This window comes from Chiloscyllium punctatum, chromosome 3, assembly GCF_047496795.1.
Source record: "Chiloscyllium punctatum isolate Juve2018m chromosome 3, sChiPun1.3, whole genome shotgun sequence".
Classification (NCBI taxonomy): domain Eukaryota; kingdom Metazoa; phylum Chordata; class Chondrichthyes; order Orectolobiformes; family Hemiscylliidae; genus Chiloscyllium; species Chiloscyllium punctatum.
This window is the reverse complement of record NC_092741.1, coordinates 119,141,069-119,157,172: the sequence shown is the minus strand read 5'-3', so window position 1 is coordinate 119,157,172 and position 16,104 is coordinate 119,141,069. Positions and strand designations below refer to the sequence as shown.

General features: G+C 48.9%; 1 protein-coding gene and 2 non-coding genes across 3 annotated transcripts; all 3 read left to right on the top strand.

Moving 5' to 3' along the window:
• Positions 1 to 246: 246 nt before the first annotated feature.
• tomm20a (translocase of outer mitochondrial membrane 20) lies at positions 247 to 8,685 on the top strand. The gene is made up of 5 exons (XM_072559275.1): positions 247 to 468; positions 3,821 to 3,867; positions 5,074 to 5,155; positions 6,597 to 6,739; positions 8,221 to 8,685. Exons 1-5 carry the CDS (start codon positions 348 to 350, stop codon positions 8,263 to 8,265), a joined length of 438 nt encoding a protein of 145 aa, XP_072415376.1. The 5' UTR covers positions 247 to 347; the 3' UTR covers positions 8,266 to 8,685.
• LOC140473219 (small nucleolar RNA SNORA14) lies at positions 3,971 to 4,105 on the top strand. Its single transcript, XR_011958181.1, has one exon. It is a non-coding gene; the product is annotated as a small nucleolar RNA SNORA14 (small nucleolar RNA).
• Positions 7,375 to 7,509, top strand: LOC140473208 (small nucleolar RNA SNORA14). The gene has a single exon (XR_011958172.1). It is a non-coding gene; the product is annotated as a small nucleolar RNA SNORA14 (small nucleolar RNA).
• Positions 8,686 to 16,104: the final 7,419 nt, after the last annotated feature.

Below are 16,104 nucleotides of genomic sequence, written 5' to 3'. Positions count from 1 at the left end.
GACACTTTAATGTAGCGATAGACGGAGGGATGTCAGGAGGAGAGCTGATGTAAAATCAACTCCGTCGTAATCTCGATAAATAATGGAGCAGGTTTGAAGGACATAATAACCTTCTCTTGTTGGTGTATTTGTGCGGAGGCGGAGGGGAGTAAGAAGACAGGTTCACGGGAAAGTTTGGTGTGAGGCGGGGGATCAGGCAGAGGCGGAGACGACTATGTGACTGGGCGCGGTCGCAGGTTGATGACGAAAGGGGTCTTCTCGTGTTCGGGCGGTTGAGGGTCATGGTGACGGGCGGCAGAGCCTGAGGCCGAGCATCAGAGAGGAAGCTGCCGTCCGCTCCGGGGGCCATGGCTGGGAGGACGAGCGCCATCGCCGCGGGCCTGTGCGGGGCGCTCTTCATCGGTTACTGCATCTACTTCGACCGCAAGCGGCGGAGCGACCCCGACTTTAGGAGCAGGCTCCGGGAACGTGAGTGTCCGCGCGCGTGGGGTCGGTGACCGGGAATGACCCCGGGGAGGGGGGGGGCGGCACGGGTCACCGGTCACCGGTCACCGCGACCCCGGGAATGACTCCGCGATGGGGGCCCCGCGCACGTGTCACCATGACCCCGCGCCCCCGGGGGGGGGGGCACGTGTCACAGCGTGGGAGCAGGCCTCCGACCGATGGGCCGCATGGCCTCCTCTCTCCACGGAGCGGGCGGTTCAGGCGCCAGCTGCCCGGGGCCCCTCTCCCGCTGCACCGAGAGAACTCGGGAAAGTGGAAATGGATCACTCCCCTCGTCCCGTCCTGGGGGGAGCGGGAGGGAGGAGGTGGGGTGTGGGTGGGGGGGGGGAGGGAGGAGGTGGGGTGTGGGTGGGGGGGGGGGGAGGGGGTGGGGGGGGGGGGGAGGAGGGGGTGGTGGGTGCGGTGGGGGGGGGAGGGGGTGGTGGGTGCTGTGGGGGGGGGGGGGAAGCGGGAGGGGGTGGGGGGTGCGGTGGGGGGGGGAGGGGGTGGTGGGTGCTGTGGGGGGGGGGGAAGCGGGAGGGGGTGGGGGGTGCTGTGGGTGGGGGGGGAGGGGGTGGGGGGTGCTGTGGGTGGGGGGGGAGGGGGTGGTGGGTGCTGTGGGTGGGGGGGGGGAAGCGGGAGGGGGTGGTGGGTGCTGTGGGTGGGGGGGGGGAAGCGGGAGGGGGTGGGGGGTGCTGTGGGTGGGGGGGGGGAAGCGGGAGGGGGTGGGGGGTGCTGTGAGTGGTGGGGGGGAGCGGGGGTGTGCTGTGGGTGGGGGGTGCTGTGGGTGGTGGGGGGAGCGGGGGTGTGCTGTGGGTGGTGGGGGGGAGCGGGAGGGGGTGGGGGGTGCTGTGGGTGGTGGGGGGGGAAGCGGGAGGGGGTGGTGGGGGGGGAAGCGGGAGGGGGTGGTGGGTGCTGTGGGTGGTGGGGGGGGAAGCGGGAGGGGGTGGTGGGTGCTGTGGGTGGTGGGGGGGAGCGGGGGTGTGCTGTGGGTGGGGGGGAGGGGGTGGGGGGTGCTGTGGGTGGTGGGGGGGAGCAGGGGTGTGCTGTGGGTGGTGGGGGGGAGCGGGAGGGGGTGGGGTGTGCTGTGGGTGGTGGGGGGGAGCGGGGGTGTGCTGTGGGTGGTGCGGGGGAGCGGGGGTGGGGCGGAGCGGGGTGTGCTGCGGGTGGGGGGGAGCGGGAGGGAGGGGGTGGGGTGTGCTGCGGGTAGGGGGGGAGCGGGAGGGAGGGGGTGGGGTGTGCTGCGGGTAGGGGGGGAGCGGGAGGGAGGGGGTGGGGTGTGCTGCGAGTAGGGGGGGAGCGGGAGGGAGGGGGTGGGGTGTGCTGCGGGAGGGAGGGGGTGGGGTGTGCTGCGGGTGGGTGGGGAGCGGGAGGGAGGAGGTGGGGTGGGGTGTGCTGCGGGTGGGGGGGGGGAGCGGGAGGGAGGAGGTGGGGTGGGGTGTGCTGCCGGTGGGGGGGGGAGCGGGAGGGAGGAGGTGGGGTGGGGTGTGCTGCGGGTGGGGAGGGGAGCGGGAGGGAGGAGGTGGAGTGGGGTGGGGTGTGCTGCGGGTGGGGGGGGAAGCGGGAGGGAGGAGGTGGGGTGGGGTGTGCTGTGCTTGGGTTGGGGGGTAGGTGGGAGGGTGCCATAGAATCATACAGCATGGAAACCTCCTTTGGTCCAACCAGTCCATGCCACGCGTAATCCCAAACTTAACTAGTCCTACCTGCCTGCTCCTGGCTCATATCTCTCCAAACCTATTCTATTCATGTACTTATCCAAATGTCTTTTAATCGTCGTGATTGTACCCACATCCAACACTTTCTTAGGAAATTCATTCCACACGTGAACCACCCTCTATGTAAAACATTTGCCCCTCATGTTTTTTTGATATTTGAAGGAAAATACAACTACCATTAACCCAATCTATGCCCCTCATTATATTATCTTCTGTAAGGTCATCTCTGGGCTTCCTACACTCCAGTGGAAAAAAAGTCCCTGCCTTTCTTTATAACTCAAACCTTCCATACCCAGCAGCATCCTGGTAAATCTCTTCTGAACCCTCTCCAGCTTAATAATATCCTTCCTATAACTGGGCAACCAGACCTGGACCCAGTATTCCAAAAGAGGCCTCAGCAACATCCTGTACAACTTCAACATGACTTACCCACTCTTGTATGTTCAGAGGACTGAGCAGTGAATGCAAGTATCTAAATGTCTTTTTGACCACCCTGTCTATATGTGATGCAAACTTTCAAGAATTATATGCCTGAACCCCATGTACTTCTGTTCTACAATACTACCCAAGGCCTTACCATTAATTGTAAAAATCCTACCTCACTTGTTGTACCAACAAGCTCTTTTATCCATGTTTGAACCAAGGCTGTGATGGGGTCAGGAGCTGATTGGCCCTGGCGGAACCCAAACTGGGTGTCGCTCAACAGATACTGCTTGATAGCACTGTTGATAATCCCTTCCATCACTTTACTAATGATCGAGTGTGGACTGATGGGGTGATAACTCACCAAGTTTTACTTGTTCTTTTTTGTGTCCAGGATTTTCCATATTGTCAGGTAGATGTCTGTGAGAGTTGACTGAAACAGCTTGGTTCATGGTCGAGTTAGTTATGGAGCACAAATCTCCAGTACTATTGCCAGATGTTAGTACGGTGGACTTTGCAAGCTTGACAGGGCTGGATTTGGTGTTTGTTGTTTCCAGTGCCCAGGTTGATGTGAAGTGGTCTGTCAAGTTTAATTCATTTCTTTAGACTTTTCAATCATTTCATACAATTGCCAGGCCATGTCAGAAGGCAGCCAAGAGTCTGGAGTAGTTGTGGGTCTGGAGTTAGTTGTAGGTCAGAACAGTTAAGGATGACAGATTTCCTTCCCTAAAGATCATTAGTGAACCAGATGGGCTTTTACATTAATTGCTTATCATTTCATTGTCACTGAGACGAGCTTTTATTTCCTGATTTAATACTGAATTGAAATTCCACCAGCTGTTATGGTGAGATTTGAGCACATCAGCAAAGCATTAGCCTGAGCATCTGGATTATTAGATCAGTGATGTTACCTCATACGTTTTTACGTTTCCTTCTCATTGCAAAATCAAGTCCATGTATAAATGTAATAAACAACTGTCGTTTGCCAATGCCGATGGCACCGTCCAGGCTATTAATCATGCAACCAAATCTGTGGGTAGGAAATCAGTCAGTGTTTGTGTCTGGCCCACATTATGCAAGGTGCTGCATTTAGTGTATTAGCCAAGCACCAGAGTCCTAACCCCCAAATGTGCATGGAACCTGTGGAGTAGCCCTGTATTAATAACACAGCATCTCATCTTCCAATCTTCATTTTACAGGAAGGAAGAAGCAGAGACTCGCCAAAGAAAAGGCTGGACTGTCCCGGGTAAGTTTAGGTGGACTGAAGATGTGAAGTTGTGAGCTGTGCTTTGAAATACCTGAATCGGACTGGGGTGGAGAGTTGGGCTATTGCGTGCCTCTTAACACAGCTGCATTCTGTAAACCCCCGACTTGTTTTGTATCACAACAAGCCGGACAAAAAGGAATGCAAAATGAAAGCTCCAGAGAATTCCAAAGTGCTGAGCTTCACTTGTGCTTTTCACTATTTCACCTCTCTGACAATTCCATAAGACACAGGAACAGAAATTACGCCATTCTGCTCTGCCAAACAGGAATAGTGGTGCAGGTGGCTGTGGGAAGAGATTATTGCCTCTTTTCAACACAGTTGCAACCTGGAAGAGGGGATTCAGTAATGTCAGTGGGTGGGGATGAGCAAGGTTCAGTCACTGTGGGACAGAATTTGTGTCCGAGTTTGACAGAGCACAGCATTCATTGTGGATTGGGGAGGGACCTCTGTCTTGATCTGAGGTGTTGGGGAGTGGTCCAAGCCCAGCCCAGCAGTGGGTACAGTATGAGGACACTGTCAGGTATGCAGAATGGTTTGTCTCTGGTCTGAAGTGAGGTCCCAGTTGAGGTTGGACCCACGTGGCAAGGCAGTAGCTGAAGTTTTATCTTATTTTCTTCTCCAGTCCCAAAACCAATCACTCCTGTTGCTACCTATTCTGTCCCAGAGCATGAGTTCTTTACATGGCAGCAGGTTAAAGTCAGGACGTGGCTGCTCCTTCACTTCTCTCGTGGGTGTTGCTCCTGGACGGAGACTGAGAGGCTTGTGTTTTATTACGTTGGTGCTGATCAATTTGATCAAGTGAAATATGTTTTGCCAGTGGTGTTAAAGTGAGAGTTCTCGAGGACATTCCCACCACCTGGGGTTTGATCAATCCTTGTTCTCACCTGGCTTTGCCAGTGATTTGATGAACCATTAATAGCTGGGGTAGGAGATTGGGAGAGTCCAGTCAAATGAAATTCCCAAACAGGTGTCTGCCTCAACCTGGTGATCTGCTTTGGGAGACGGGGCAGCAGGTGATCAAATTCATTGACCCCCCCGCTCCTGAGCTATGATCATCTCTTCCTCTAAACCTCACTTTAATTTTAAAGGTGGTTCCCTTGCTACTGCACCCAAGCAAACTAAAGTATTCAGCCAGTGAGTAATAACAAACTCTTCTAAACTGCACGTTGCTTCCTTGTTTTGCAGTTGCCAGACTTGAAGGATGCAGAAGCCGTGCAGAAGTTTTTCCTGGAAGAGATCCAACTAGGCGAAGAGTTGTTAGCACAAGGTCAGAACTTTGTGTGCCATTACTGTACTTAAAAAGAAACAACAACCCCCTCCCCCTCCCAACACACCCCTCTCGGTGCCCAGGGCCTATAAAAACGCTGGCCCAGGAGCGTGTTGAGTTGTTATTTGGTCAGTCATCCACTTTCTACCACGGATTCATAGTTTGAGAATTGTCATTAATTTGTTTAAACTCCAATCTCAGTAAAAGTGACCATGGTACAGTTTAATTGTCATTTAAGTGCCTGGATGTTCCTCTGTGAAAGGAAGCCTGTTGTTGTTGCGACTCTGGGCCTACCAATGTGACTTGCATCCCAGCATAAAGTGGACCCACCAAACTATACCCCATTAATCTGAGTGGTTCCGCCATCTCCTTTTGTATTTGCCAGATATTTGATAAATATCAGCCCTGTCCGTGTACCAGACATTTGTTAAAAGTAGATTCTTTATTGGTTCGATCACAGAAAAGCAAAATAAGGCATTGTAGGATTTTCTGGCTCTGTATAAGCCAGGCCTCAGTTGGTCACAGTCCACGTCTCGTGACAATAGCTTAAATCAGAAGATTGGAGGTTCATGTACTAAAAGGCCCGTATTTCAGTGCGGCATCAGAGGAGTGCTGTAGGGTTGGTGGTATTGTCCTTTGGATGAAATGTTAAACTAAAGCCCTGTTTACCACTTCAGACAGCTGCAAAAAATCCAAATCATTTATCCCTCAATCATCATCTGAAAAACAAACTGCCCAGCTTTGCTTTTGAGTTTGTGACTGTCACATTTCCTACATTACGAAGTCATTACATATGTAAAGCGCTTCATTCACTGTAAAGAGCTTTGAGTATCTGGTGGCAGTGAAAAGTGTTATAAAAGTTTGCCTGACTTTTTGCTCGTCGTGATTTTAATCACTCCACTATTGGCAGCTGTCCTGGCCCCATATTTTTAGGATTTCTTCCTGAACATTGTCAGCTTCTCTCTTCTTTTAATGCACTTTAACCTAGCTCTCAGTCACCAATCTTTCATGTGGTTCAGAATGCTGGTTTTGATTGGAACGTTCCTGTGAAACGCTTTCAGATATTTTTCTATGTTACTGGTACTACGTAAAGGCAAGATGCTGTTCACAACTGTTGGGTTTCTCTTCTTGGCTGTTTGATCTGTGCATTGTGAGATTGGAAAAACTAGCTTGGACCTCACTAATCGCAATCTCCAGAGATCCCAGAACTCCATTTATATCAGTACAATACTCTTTTTTTTTGAAGTGTTGCAAATGAAAAAAAGAGAGGCCATTCCTTTGAATTAATTCTGGAGGTGTTAGTGCTTTTAGCAAGAATGGTATTTATTACCCATCCCCTATTTTAATCACATTAAACATGCCCTTTTCCCAATTCATGACCTTTCTTGATCTAAACTGGAGTGCTTTCAGACTTTGAGCTGTGACTGTCTTGTTCCTGCAGGTGACTATGAGAAAGGGGTAGAGCACCTTACGAATGCTATAGCTGTGTGTGGACAACCTCAGCAGCTCCTACAGGTGTTACAGCAGACCCTGCCTCCGCCTGTCTTTCAGATGCTCCTGACCAAACTGCCAACTATCAGCCAGGTATAACACAATGACTAGGTACAATTGGGGTGTGGGGGAGAGGTGTGAACTGGCTTTTACTGGGGCAGGAGGATGATTTCTAGTGGTTTCCCACATGGTGGGGAATTTGGAGTGGGCTGGGAAGGGTGCTCTCTCACTAATTAAAGGAGCAGTGCTATGCCGAGGTCAGCCTCTGGTGCCCTTTGTGTTGATACCGTCTGCAACAATGCCATAGTGCTCCCTGGGCCCTCCTGTCACAGCCGTTATGGTGGAGTTGGGTTTGCCCGCATTTGTGATCGGCTGCAGCCAGTTTCCTTCCTGCTGGCTCATTCCGACTGGTATTGGGGAACGTAACAACACTCTTCAAGGTCTTGCCATTCATCTTCAGTCTATTCTCTCAAGATTATCATTGTAATGGATAGGGGGCAGAGAGACATCAGGGAGGCAGGGAGCTGGTAAGCACGCAGAGGGGTGCACTAATGTGACCTGAGGTCACAGTCAGGATCAGGAACCAACAGTGCAGTCTCTCTGTGATGCTGGTGTGAATTGCAGCCTGTTATTGGTTAGGTGAAGTTTGCTTTTCCCATCCTTTATGACCTCTGATGCTTGAAATGCCACGTCTGGTGTGGGGCCAAAGATGAGGACTCTTGACACAGCTGCATTCTGTAAACCCCCGACTTGTTTTGTCTCACAACAAGTCGGACAAAAAGGAATGCAAAATGAAAGCTCCAGAGAATTCCAAAGTGCTGAGCTTCACTTGTGCTTTTCACTATTTCACCTCTCTGACAATTCCAAACAGAATCAGTGATCTCTCGGTGGCCATTTCCAAGTTTGAACCCAATTTGGAAAGTCCAGTGCAGGGTAAAGGCCTTGAGTTAGTGAGCTCTCTGCCGGCACTTTTATTTCATACCAAACTGCAGGAATGATTGTGGGAGAAGCTAGGTTACTCCTGCTGTGTACCTTCAGTTGAATATAGTACACTGACAAATAAAACTAAAGTGGACAGGCGTGTATTTCAGTGTGGGAGACTTTGGGCAAGGACAGTTTGTTCCTGCAGTGATGGGGGATGTTAAATGGCACCAGTGGCTTCTTTCATTTCCCCATTACAATGTGACACTGCCGTGCTGCTTAGTTTCTTTGGGTCAATTTGGGAAGAAGCTGATCTTTTGCTTTGGAATAGAAAGATATTTTTAGCTGAGTGAACCTTTAATACGCTTAATTATAGGAAGGAGAAAGAACCTGTATTTCTGTAGTGCCTTTCGTGCTGGCAGCATGCTGTAAAGTACTTCATACCCAATGAAGGGTTTTTTAAGTAGTGTAGGCATTATAATGCAGGACAAGTGGAAGGCACTTTTACACAGCAAGCTCCCATAAACAGCAACCTGATAGCTGCTGGATAAATTGCAAGGGAATATTGATGAGGGGTTGGGAATCTTAGTTGGTAAGTATTTTTTGCAGCAGGGTTTGGCGATTTCTAATCATTGTCTTGTCTTCCTCCACAGAGGATTGTGACTGCACAGGCTTTAGTTGAAGATGATGTGGAGTGAAGTGGGTTTCCTGTGATAATTGGCAATGTGAGCAGTGATCTTGCCTTCCAGTCCTGTCTCTCTCACTCTACATTTAGCACAAAAGTGGACTCTGAATTGATTTTGGGAAATTTGTCATTCTCACTGCTAAAAGTTCCTGTTGCGTCACTTTATTTATTTCGCACCTGTGTTTCAATACTAATTCACTGGATACCATATTGCAGTTGTACTGCCGAATGTCATCTGTTTCTTGGTGTAACTCTTGTCAGGGATGTAATCCTATTCAGACAGAGCATGTTGTGGTGTACACTAGAAGAGTCTGCTCCTTGCACACCAGGAACTTGCTGCCAGACAGTTCCCCAATCTCCCTGATCCACTGCTGCTTGGTTCAAATGGATGCTGTTGTACTTCAGAGATTTTTAATAAATTTATTCAATCAAATGCAGCCCTCTGCAGTCTGTTTCAAAAGTAAGTGATGTAAAGGATTGACTTGTACTTGGTAAACATACACCACGATAAAGCATACCTCAACCACTGGGCTGTACTATCATAGGCAGTCAGCACCCACAGAGTATAATAGTAATGAAACGATAGAAGATCATTTACTGACTGTGAGTTGGTTGAATAAAGTTTGTGTGGATCTGCTGAGGAGGAATCATGTGTTTTGAAGAGGTCATTTATTTCCTCATTCACAAGATGTGGGATGACCCTCACTTGGACAGTATTTATTTCCCATTCTTGTTTGCCCATTGCTGTGGGTCTAGTGTCCAATGTAGCCCAGATTTCCTTCGCTAAAGATGGGTTTTTAATCATCATATCTTATAATCAAAATTTTTTTTTAAATTCCACCTTTTGCCACGGCAGGATTTGAACCTGGGTCCCCAGATCATTTCCTAGTTCACTGGATTAATGCACAAGCAAGAATGTCAAAAGGTATTCTCATATGTATGGGTAATGTTGTTGTGATATATGTAAACTTCTAATAGGCATTTTATAAAGTGCTCCATAACAGATTTGTGAACAAAGTTAGGGTTCCTGGAAGAGAACAGGCAATAGCAACATAAAATGAGCCTCTGACAGGGAGCAGCTTTTCAAACTAGACAAAGATTTATTGTGGCATTCCTCAGTATTGGGAGCCTTACTTGACGTGATATTTATTGATGTAAAGGGCACAATTTCAAAAATTAGGAATCATATGAAACGTGCAAATTTTGGAATCAGAGGAGGATGCTTTGATCTTCTAAAGGACAGATCCAGTTGGTGAAATGGTTGGTGAAATGTAATGATTCATTTGGTAAGAAGAACATGTTGAGGCAATATCAAATAAAGGATCCAATTCAAGAGCAAGAATCATTGAAGGGCGGGGGAGGAACAAGTTGAAAGAACATTTAGTAAAGTGTATGTAATCCTTGGCTTTATAAGTGGGGTTGAAGATTATGAAAGCACTACAGTTATGAAAAACCTTTTTATAAAACAATGCTTTGGTCTCAATTGGCGTTTTGTGTCCAGTCTGGCCACCACACTTTCAGAAGGATTTGAGAGGTTTTAGTGAAGTTGCAGAGAAGATTCTCGTGAATGGTCCCAGAAATGAGAAACTTCAGCTGAATAGCTTGGAGAAGCTGAGATGGTTTTCATTTGAAGCAAAAAAGGTTGTGAGTAGGTTTGATAGAAGAATTCAAAATGATGTGTTTGGGCAGAGTGGATAGAGAATCTGTTCTCATTGGTAGAGGGATTTCAAACAAATAGTGCAGGTTTATGGTAATTAGTAAAGGAAGCAATGGTGATAGAACGTAAATTGTTTTAGAGAGTGGCTAGAGTCTGGAATGCACGGCCTGGGAATATGGTGGAGGTGGATTCAGTCAAGGCATTCAACAAGAAACTGAATCACTATGAAAAAAAGTATCGCAGGGCCTTAAGGAAAATAGGTGGCTGGACTAGCGAACTGCTCCTTCAGGAAGAAACCAGAGCTCCCAGGGAGTGTGTGTAACCTCCAGACAGACTGTCACCCAAGGGTGAAATCAAACATGGGTCCCTGACACTGTGAGGCAGCAGTGTTAACCAGTGAGGTACTCGCTGTCATGAGCACACACTTTTACTGATTCATTCACTCATTTTCTCATGTGCATACTTTAAAACATTCTGACACACTCATTCGCTCACATACCTTGTCATGCGTGCACACTCACTGTCTCTCACACTCGCTTACATGTTCACTCTCAAACACATGCTCACTTCCTCTTTCCTGCACGCACGTTCACTGACTCACTCGTACACACTCTCGTGCACGCGTTAGAGTGTGCATTCTATCTTAAGATGCAGATTAACACAGCCCTGTATGACATTTCTGGTCACTTGATGTAATGTCTCCTCTGCCTCTGTATGTGATTCTACAAACAGTTAGTAACACTTCTATAAATTCAGATTTTTACTAAAATACACATTGTACATTCCTTATATAGCTGCTTTCTGGAGGAGACTGCTCAGACCAAATGTTCCTCTCCAGAATTCACACTGACTGACTACTGTTAGCCAGGTTATAGTTATATAGATCATTTTTTTTCCTGTTTATTCATTGCATTCTTTATGGGCTGGAATGAGCTAGAATGATTGTAGTTGCCCATCTCAGTGCAATTGTCCTGTTTGAATATGGACTGTCGTTTATTCTCTCTCCGATCTGTGGGTACGATACCAGTGTCCAGTTAGAATGGTCAGCAAATCCTCTCCCTTCATCCAGTCAAAACATTTCTAATTGGTTTTTAAATTGTTTGCTATTTTGGAGCTGACTTTTCATTCTCAAATAAATGTTTTTAGATTAGATTACTTACAGTGTGGAAACAGTCCCTTCGGCCCAACAAGTCCACACCGACCCGCCAGAGCACAACCCACCCAGACCCACTCCCCTACATTTACCCCTTCACCTAACACTACGGGCAATTTAGCATAGCCAATTCACCTAACCTACACATCTTTGGACTATGTGAGGAAACCAGAGCACCCAGAGGAAAGAGCTGAAAATGTGTTGCTAGAAAAGCGCAGCAGGTCAGGCAGCATCCAAGGAACAGGAGAATCGACGTTTCGGGCATGAGCCCTTCTTCAGGAATGAGGAAAGTGTGTCCAGCAGGCTAAGATAAAAGGTAGGGAGGAGGGACTTGGGGGAGGGGGCGTTGGGAATATGATAGGTGGAGGGAGGTCAAGGTGAGGGTGATAGGCCGGAGTGGGGTGGGGGCGGAGAGGTCAGGAAGAAGATTGCAGGTTAGGAAGGCGGTGCTGAGTTCGAGGGATTTGACTGAGACAAGGTAGGGGGAGGGGAAATGAGGAAACTGGAGAAATCTGAGTTCATCCCTTGTGGTTGGAGGGTTCCTAGGCGGAAGATGAGGCGCTCTTCCTCCAACCGTCGTGTTGCTATGGTCTGGCGATGGAGGAGTCCAAGGACCTGCATGTCCTTGGTGGAGTGGGAGGGGGAGTTGAAGTGTTGAGCCGTGGGGTGGTTGGGATGGTTGGTCCGGGTGTCCCAGACCTCCACCTCCCCCATGATTTCCACTTCCCCGGTCCCAAACCCCTTCACCAGGGACATCCAGTCCCTATACACCTCCATCCCCCATCACAAAGGCCTCAAAGCCCTCCACTTCTTCCTTTCCCACCGCACCAACCAGTACCCTTCCACTGACACCCTCCTTCGACTGACTGAACTGGTCCTCACCCTGAACAACATCTTTTTCCAATCCTCCCACTTCCTCCAAACCAAAGGAGTAGCCATGGGCACCCACATGGGCCCCAGCTATGCCTGCCTCTTCGTAGGATATTTGGAACAGTCCATCTTCCGCAGCTACACTGGCCCCACCCCCCACCTTTTCCTCCGCTACATCGATGACTGTATCGGCGCTGCCTCGTGCTCCCACGAGGAGGTTGAACAGTTCATCCACTTTACCAACACCTTCCACCCCAACCTCAAATTCACCTGGACCATCTCAGACTCCTCCCTCCCCTTCCGAGACCTTTCCATTTCCATCTCGGGTGACCGAATCGACACGGACATTTACTATAAACTGACCGACTCCCACAGCTACCTAGATTACACCTCCTCCCACCCTGCCCCCTGTAAGAATGCCATCCCATATTCCCAATTCCTTCGTCTCCGCCACATCTGCTCCCAGGAGGACCAGTTCCAATACCGTACAACCCAGATGGCCTCCTTCTTCAAGGACCGCAATTTCCCCCCAGACGTGGTTGACGATGCTCTCCACCACATCTCCTCCACTTCCCGCTCCTCCACCCTTGAGCACCGCCCCTCCAATCACCACCAGGACAGAACCCCACTGGTCCTCACCTACCACCCCACCGACCTCTAGATACAGCGTATCATCCGCCACCTCCAAATGGACCCCATCACTAGGGATATATTTCCCTCCCCTATCAGCGTTCCGAAAAGACCACTCCCTCCGTCACTCCCTCGTCAGGTCCACATCCCCCACCAACCCAACCTCCACTCCCGGCACCTTCCCCTACAACCGCAAGAAATCCAAAACTTGCGCCCACACCTCCCCCCTTACTTCCCTCCAAGACCCCAAGGGATCCTTCCATATCCGCCACAAATTCACCTGCACCTCCACACACATCATTTACTGCATCCGCTGCGGCCTCCTCTATATTGGGGAGACAGGCGGAACGTTTCTGGGATAATCAGGAACACCTCTGGGATACCCGGACCAACCAACCCAACCACCCCGTAGCTCAACACTTCAACTCCCCCTCCCACTCCACCAAGGACGTGCAGGTCCTTGGACTCCTCCATTGCCAGACCATGGCAACACGACGGTTGGAGGAAGAGCGCCTCATCTTCCGCCTAGGAACCCTCCAACCACAAGGGATGAACTCTGATTTCTCCAGTTTCCTCATTTCCCCTCCCCCCCCACCTTGTCTCAGTCAAATCCCTCGAACTCAGCACCACCTTCCTAACCTGCAATCTTCTTCCTGACCTCTCCGCCCCCACCCCACTCCGGCCTACCACCCTCACCTTGACCTCCCTGCACCTATCGCATTTCCAACACCCCTCCCCCAAGTCCCTCCTCCCTACCTTTTATCTTCGCCTGCTTGGCACACCCTCCTCATTCCTGAAGAAGGGCTCATGCCCGAAATGTCGATTCTCCTGTTCCTTGGATGCTGCCTGACCTGCTGCGCTTTTCCAGCAACACATTTTCAGCTCTGATCTCCAGCATCTGCAGTCCTCACTTTCACCCGGAGGAAACCCACACAGACACGGGGAGAATGTGCAAACTCCACACAGTCAGTCGCCTGAGGCGGGAATTGAACCTGGGTCTCTGGCGCTGTAAGGCAGCAGTGCTAACCACTGTGCCACCGTGCCGCCCACTTACACCACATCCTGATCAATCCCTATATCCTTTAAGAAAGTCTGTCTTTCTTTTCAAATAAATCAGCTCCTGTAATAACCTCCGTGTGGAGATGTTACTCTCGAATGTATTTTGTGATTAATCTGTGCCCCCTCTTGTCTTTCGATTGTTACTGGAAGAGTTTGTTTGAGAATTATTTTTGTATAACCCTTCATAATCAGGAAGGCATTACAATATTGCCTAAATCAAAGACTTGCAGTTATCTAGCACTTTTCTTAACTGTGGGGTATTGGCAACAGCCAATTTGTGCATATTGCAATCCCACAATGCCAGAGTTATTTTTATGATGAAAACTGAGGGATAGCCATTAAGCAGTAATTTGGGGCAAAACTACCTGCTCCCCTTCAGAGAGCCTTATGTTTTATATCATAGAGTCATACAGCATGGAAACAGACCCTTCGGTCCAACCGTGTTCCCAAACTAAACTAAGTCCCACCTGCCTGCACTTGGCCCATATCCCTCCAAACCTTGCCTATTCATGTACTTATCCAAATGTCTTTTAAATGTTATAACTGTACCCACATCCACCACTTCCTCTGGCAGTTCGTTCCACACACAAACCACGTTCTGTGTAAATAAAGTTACTTCTCATCTTTTTAAAAGTTTCTCCTCATCTTAAATATATGCCCCCTAGTCTTGACCTCTGCCACCCTTGGGAAAAGGCACCACCTGCCATTCACCTTATCTATACCCCTCATGATTTTATAAACCTGTATAAGGTCACCCCTCAATCTCCTACGCTCCAGTGAAAAATGGTCCCAGCCCGTCCAGCCTCTCCTTATAACTCAAACCTCCATTCCTGGCAACATCCTAGTAAATCTCTCCTTGAACCCTCTCCAGCTTAATAATACTCTTGCTATAATAGGGTGACCAGAACTGGACACAGTATTCCAGAAGAGGCCTCACCAACATCCACTTACACAGAGAGGGGGGTCCTTGGTTTGTTATTCAGCACGGAAGGAGAATAGCCAGCCTGTGTCAGCTCTTTAGTGGAACTATATTATCTCTATGCCTTTTTCTCTCCATAGCTCTATAATTATTGGGTATTTAATTAATTCTGAATGTTGCTATTGAATCTGTGACCACTCTGCCTTCAGGCAGTGCTCCCCTCATCAGAACAAGAAGAGACATCCTCAAGTCAGCTGTGTGTCTTTTGCTTATCACCTTAAATCTCTGCCCTCTAGTTAAACATTTTAAATAAAAAGCAGCATCTCCGCCAATGCAGCAAGAAGAATGATAAGTAGACACCTCCAGTCCTATAGTGGGATTTGAAACAACTAACTTCTGACCCAGAGACAAGAGTGTACCTCTCACTGAATCAGCCATAGATGTTTAAAACTTCTAATATAATGGTTTCTTAATTGAGGGGTGGTGTTTGATGGTGAGTGGGAGGTGTGCTGTGTGGAGGAATGTTTGCATGATGCTATACATCTCTGAGCTGTGTCAAGGTGTGGGCGTCACATTAAGTAAACCTCCTCCACACAGCTCCGCAATGGTATTCTCAGGGCAAGTAAATGAGCAAGAACACGTAAAATTGTTTTTTTTCATTCCACAGTGTTGGCAAACGTGACTTTGAGTGACAAAACTCCATTTTATTCCAAACACTGCAATGCTGTAGCGTTTCCACAAGGTGGGGCTGTTCCTCCACATGTCAAACAAATGGTGGTGTGATTCCATACTTCCCATTGAAGGAAGGCTGTCAAATGCTCAATGTAGGGATTAAATATTCATTTACTGTGCTCGCTCCTTGTGGAGAGATGTCTCCATCTTGTCAGGCTGTTTGGATAATACAGTTTGGGAGGCGTAACATCTGAAAATGCTTTACAAACAAAAAGAGCAACAACTTGTATATGTCTCCCAAAGATACCCACCAGATTCATTATCACATAAAATTTTATACTGAGCCTCAAGGACAGAAAACTTGAGAAGGAAAGTTGGAGGAATATCTTGGAGAGATTTGAGATAAGGAAGAGAATTTTAAAACGGAGCCATTTCCTATTGGGAGCTGGTGTAGGTCAGTAAGCCCCAGGGGTGACAGGGAGTGACTGTGGGCTCTGGCGTGGGCAGCACGTCTCCAGTTCCAAGGTCACGATGTGGGAGAGCAGCTAGGAGTCCTCCTGTTCGAGATGATGAAGGTGCAAGTGAGGATTTGATCAGGAGTGAGCCAAGCCAGAGATAGAGGGAGGCAGAGGTAAGGAGGGCGAATGAGGTAGTCACAGTGATGCCATGGACATTGGTCAGAAACACATCCTGGAATCCAATCTGACATCTGGTAAAATCACAGTCTGTTGTGTGACCCCAGGGGAAGTGGTGCAGCAGCAAGGAGAGAAACTGTCGCGAGATTCTCTGGCCTTTCTCTGAATGAAAGTGCCAGTTACACAGCAGGATGCCACAATAAGCAATAAGATTCGTGACTAGTTCGACAGTTTTATAGAGGTGTTGGTCAAAACGG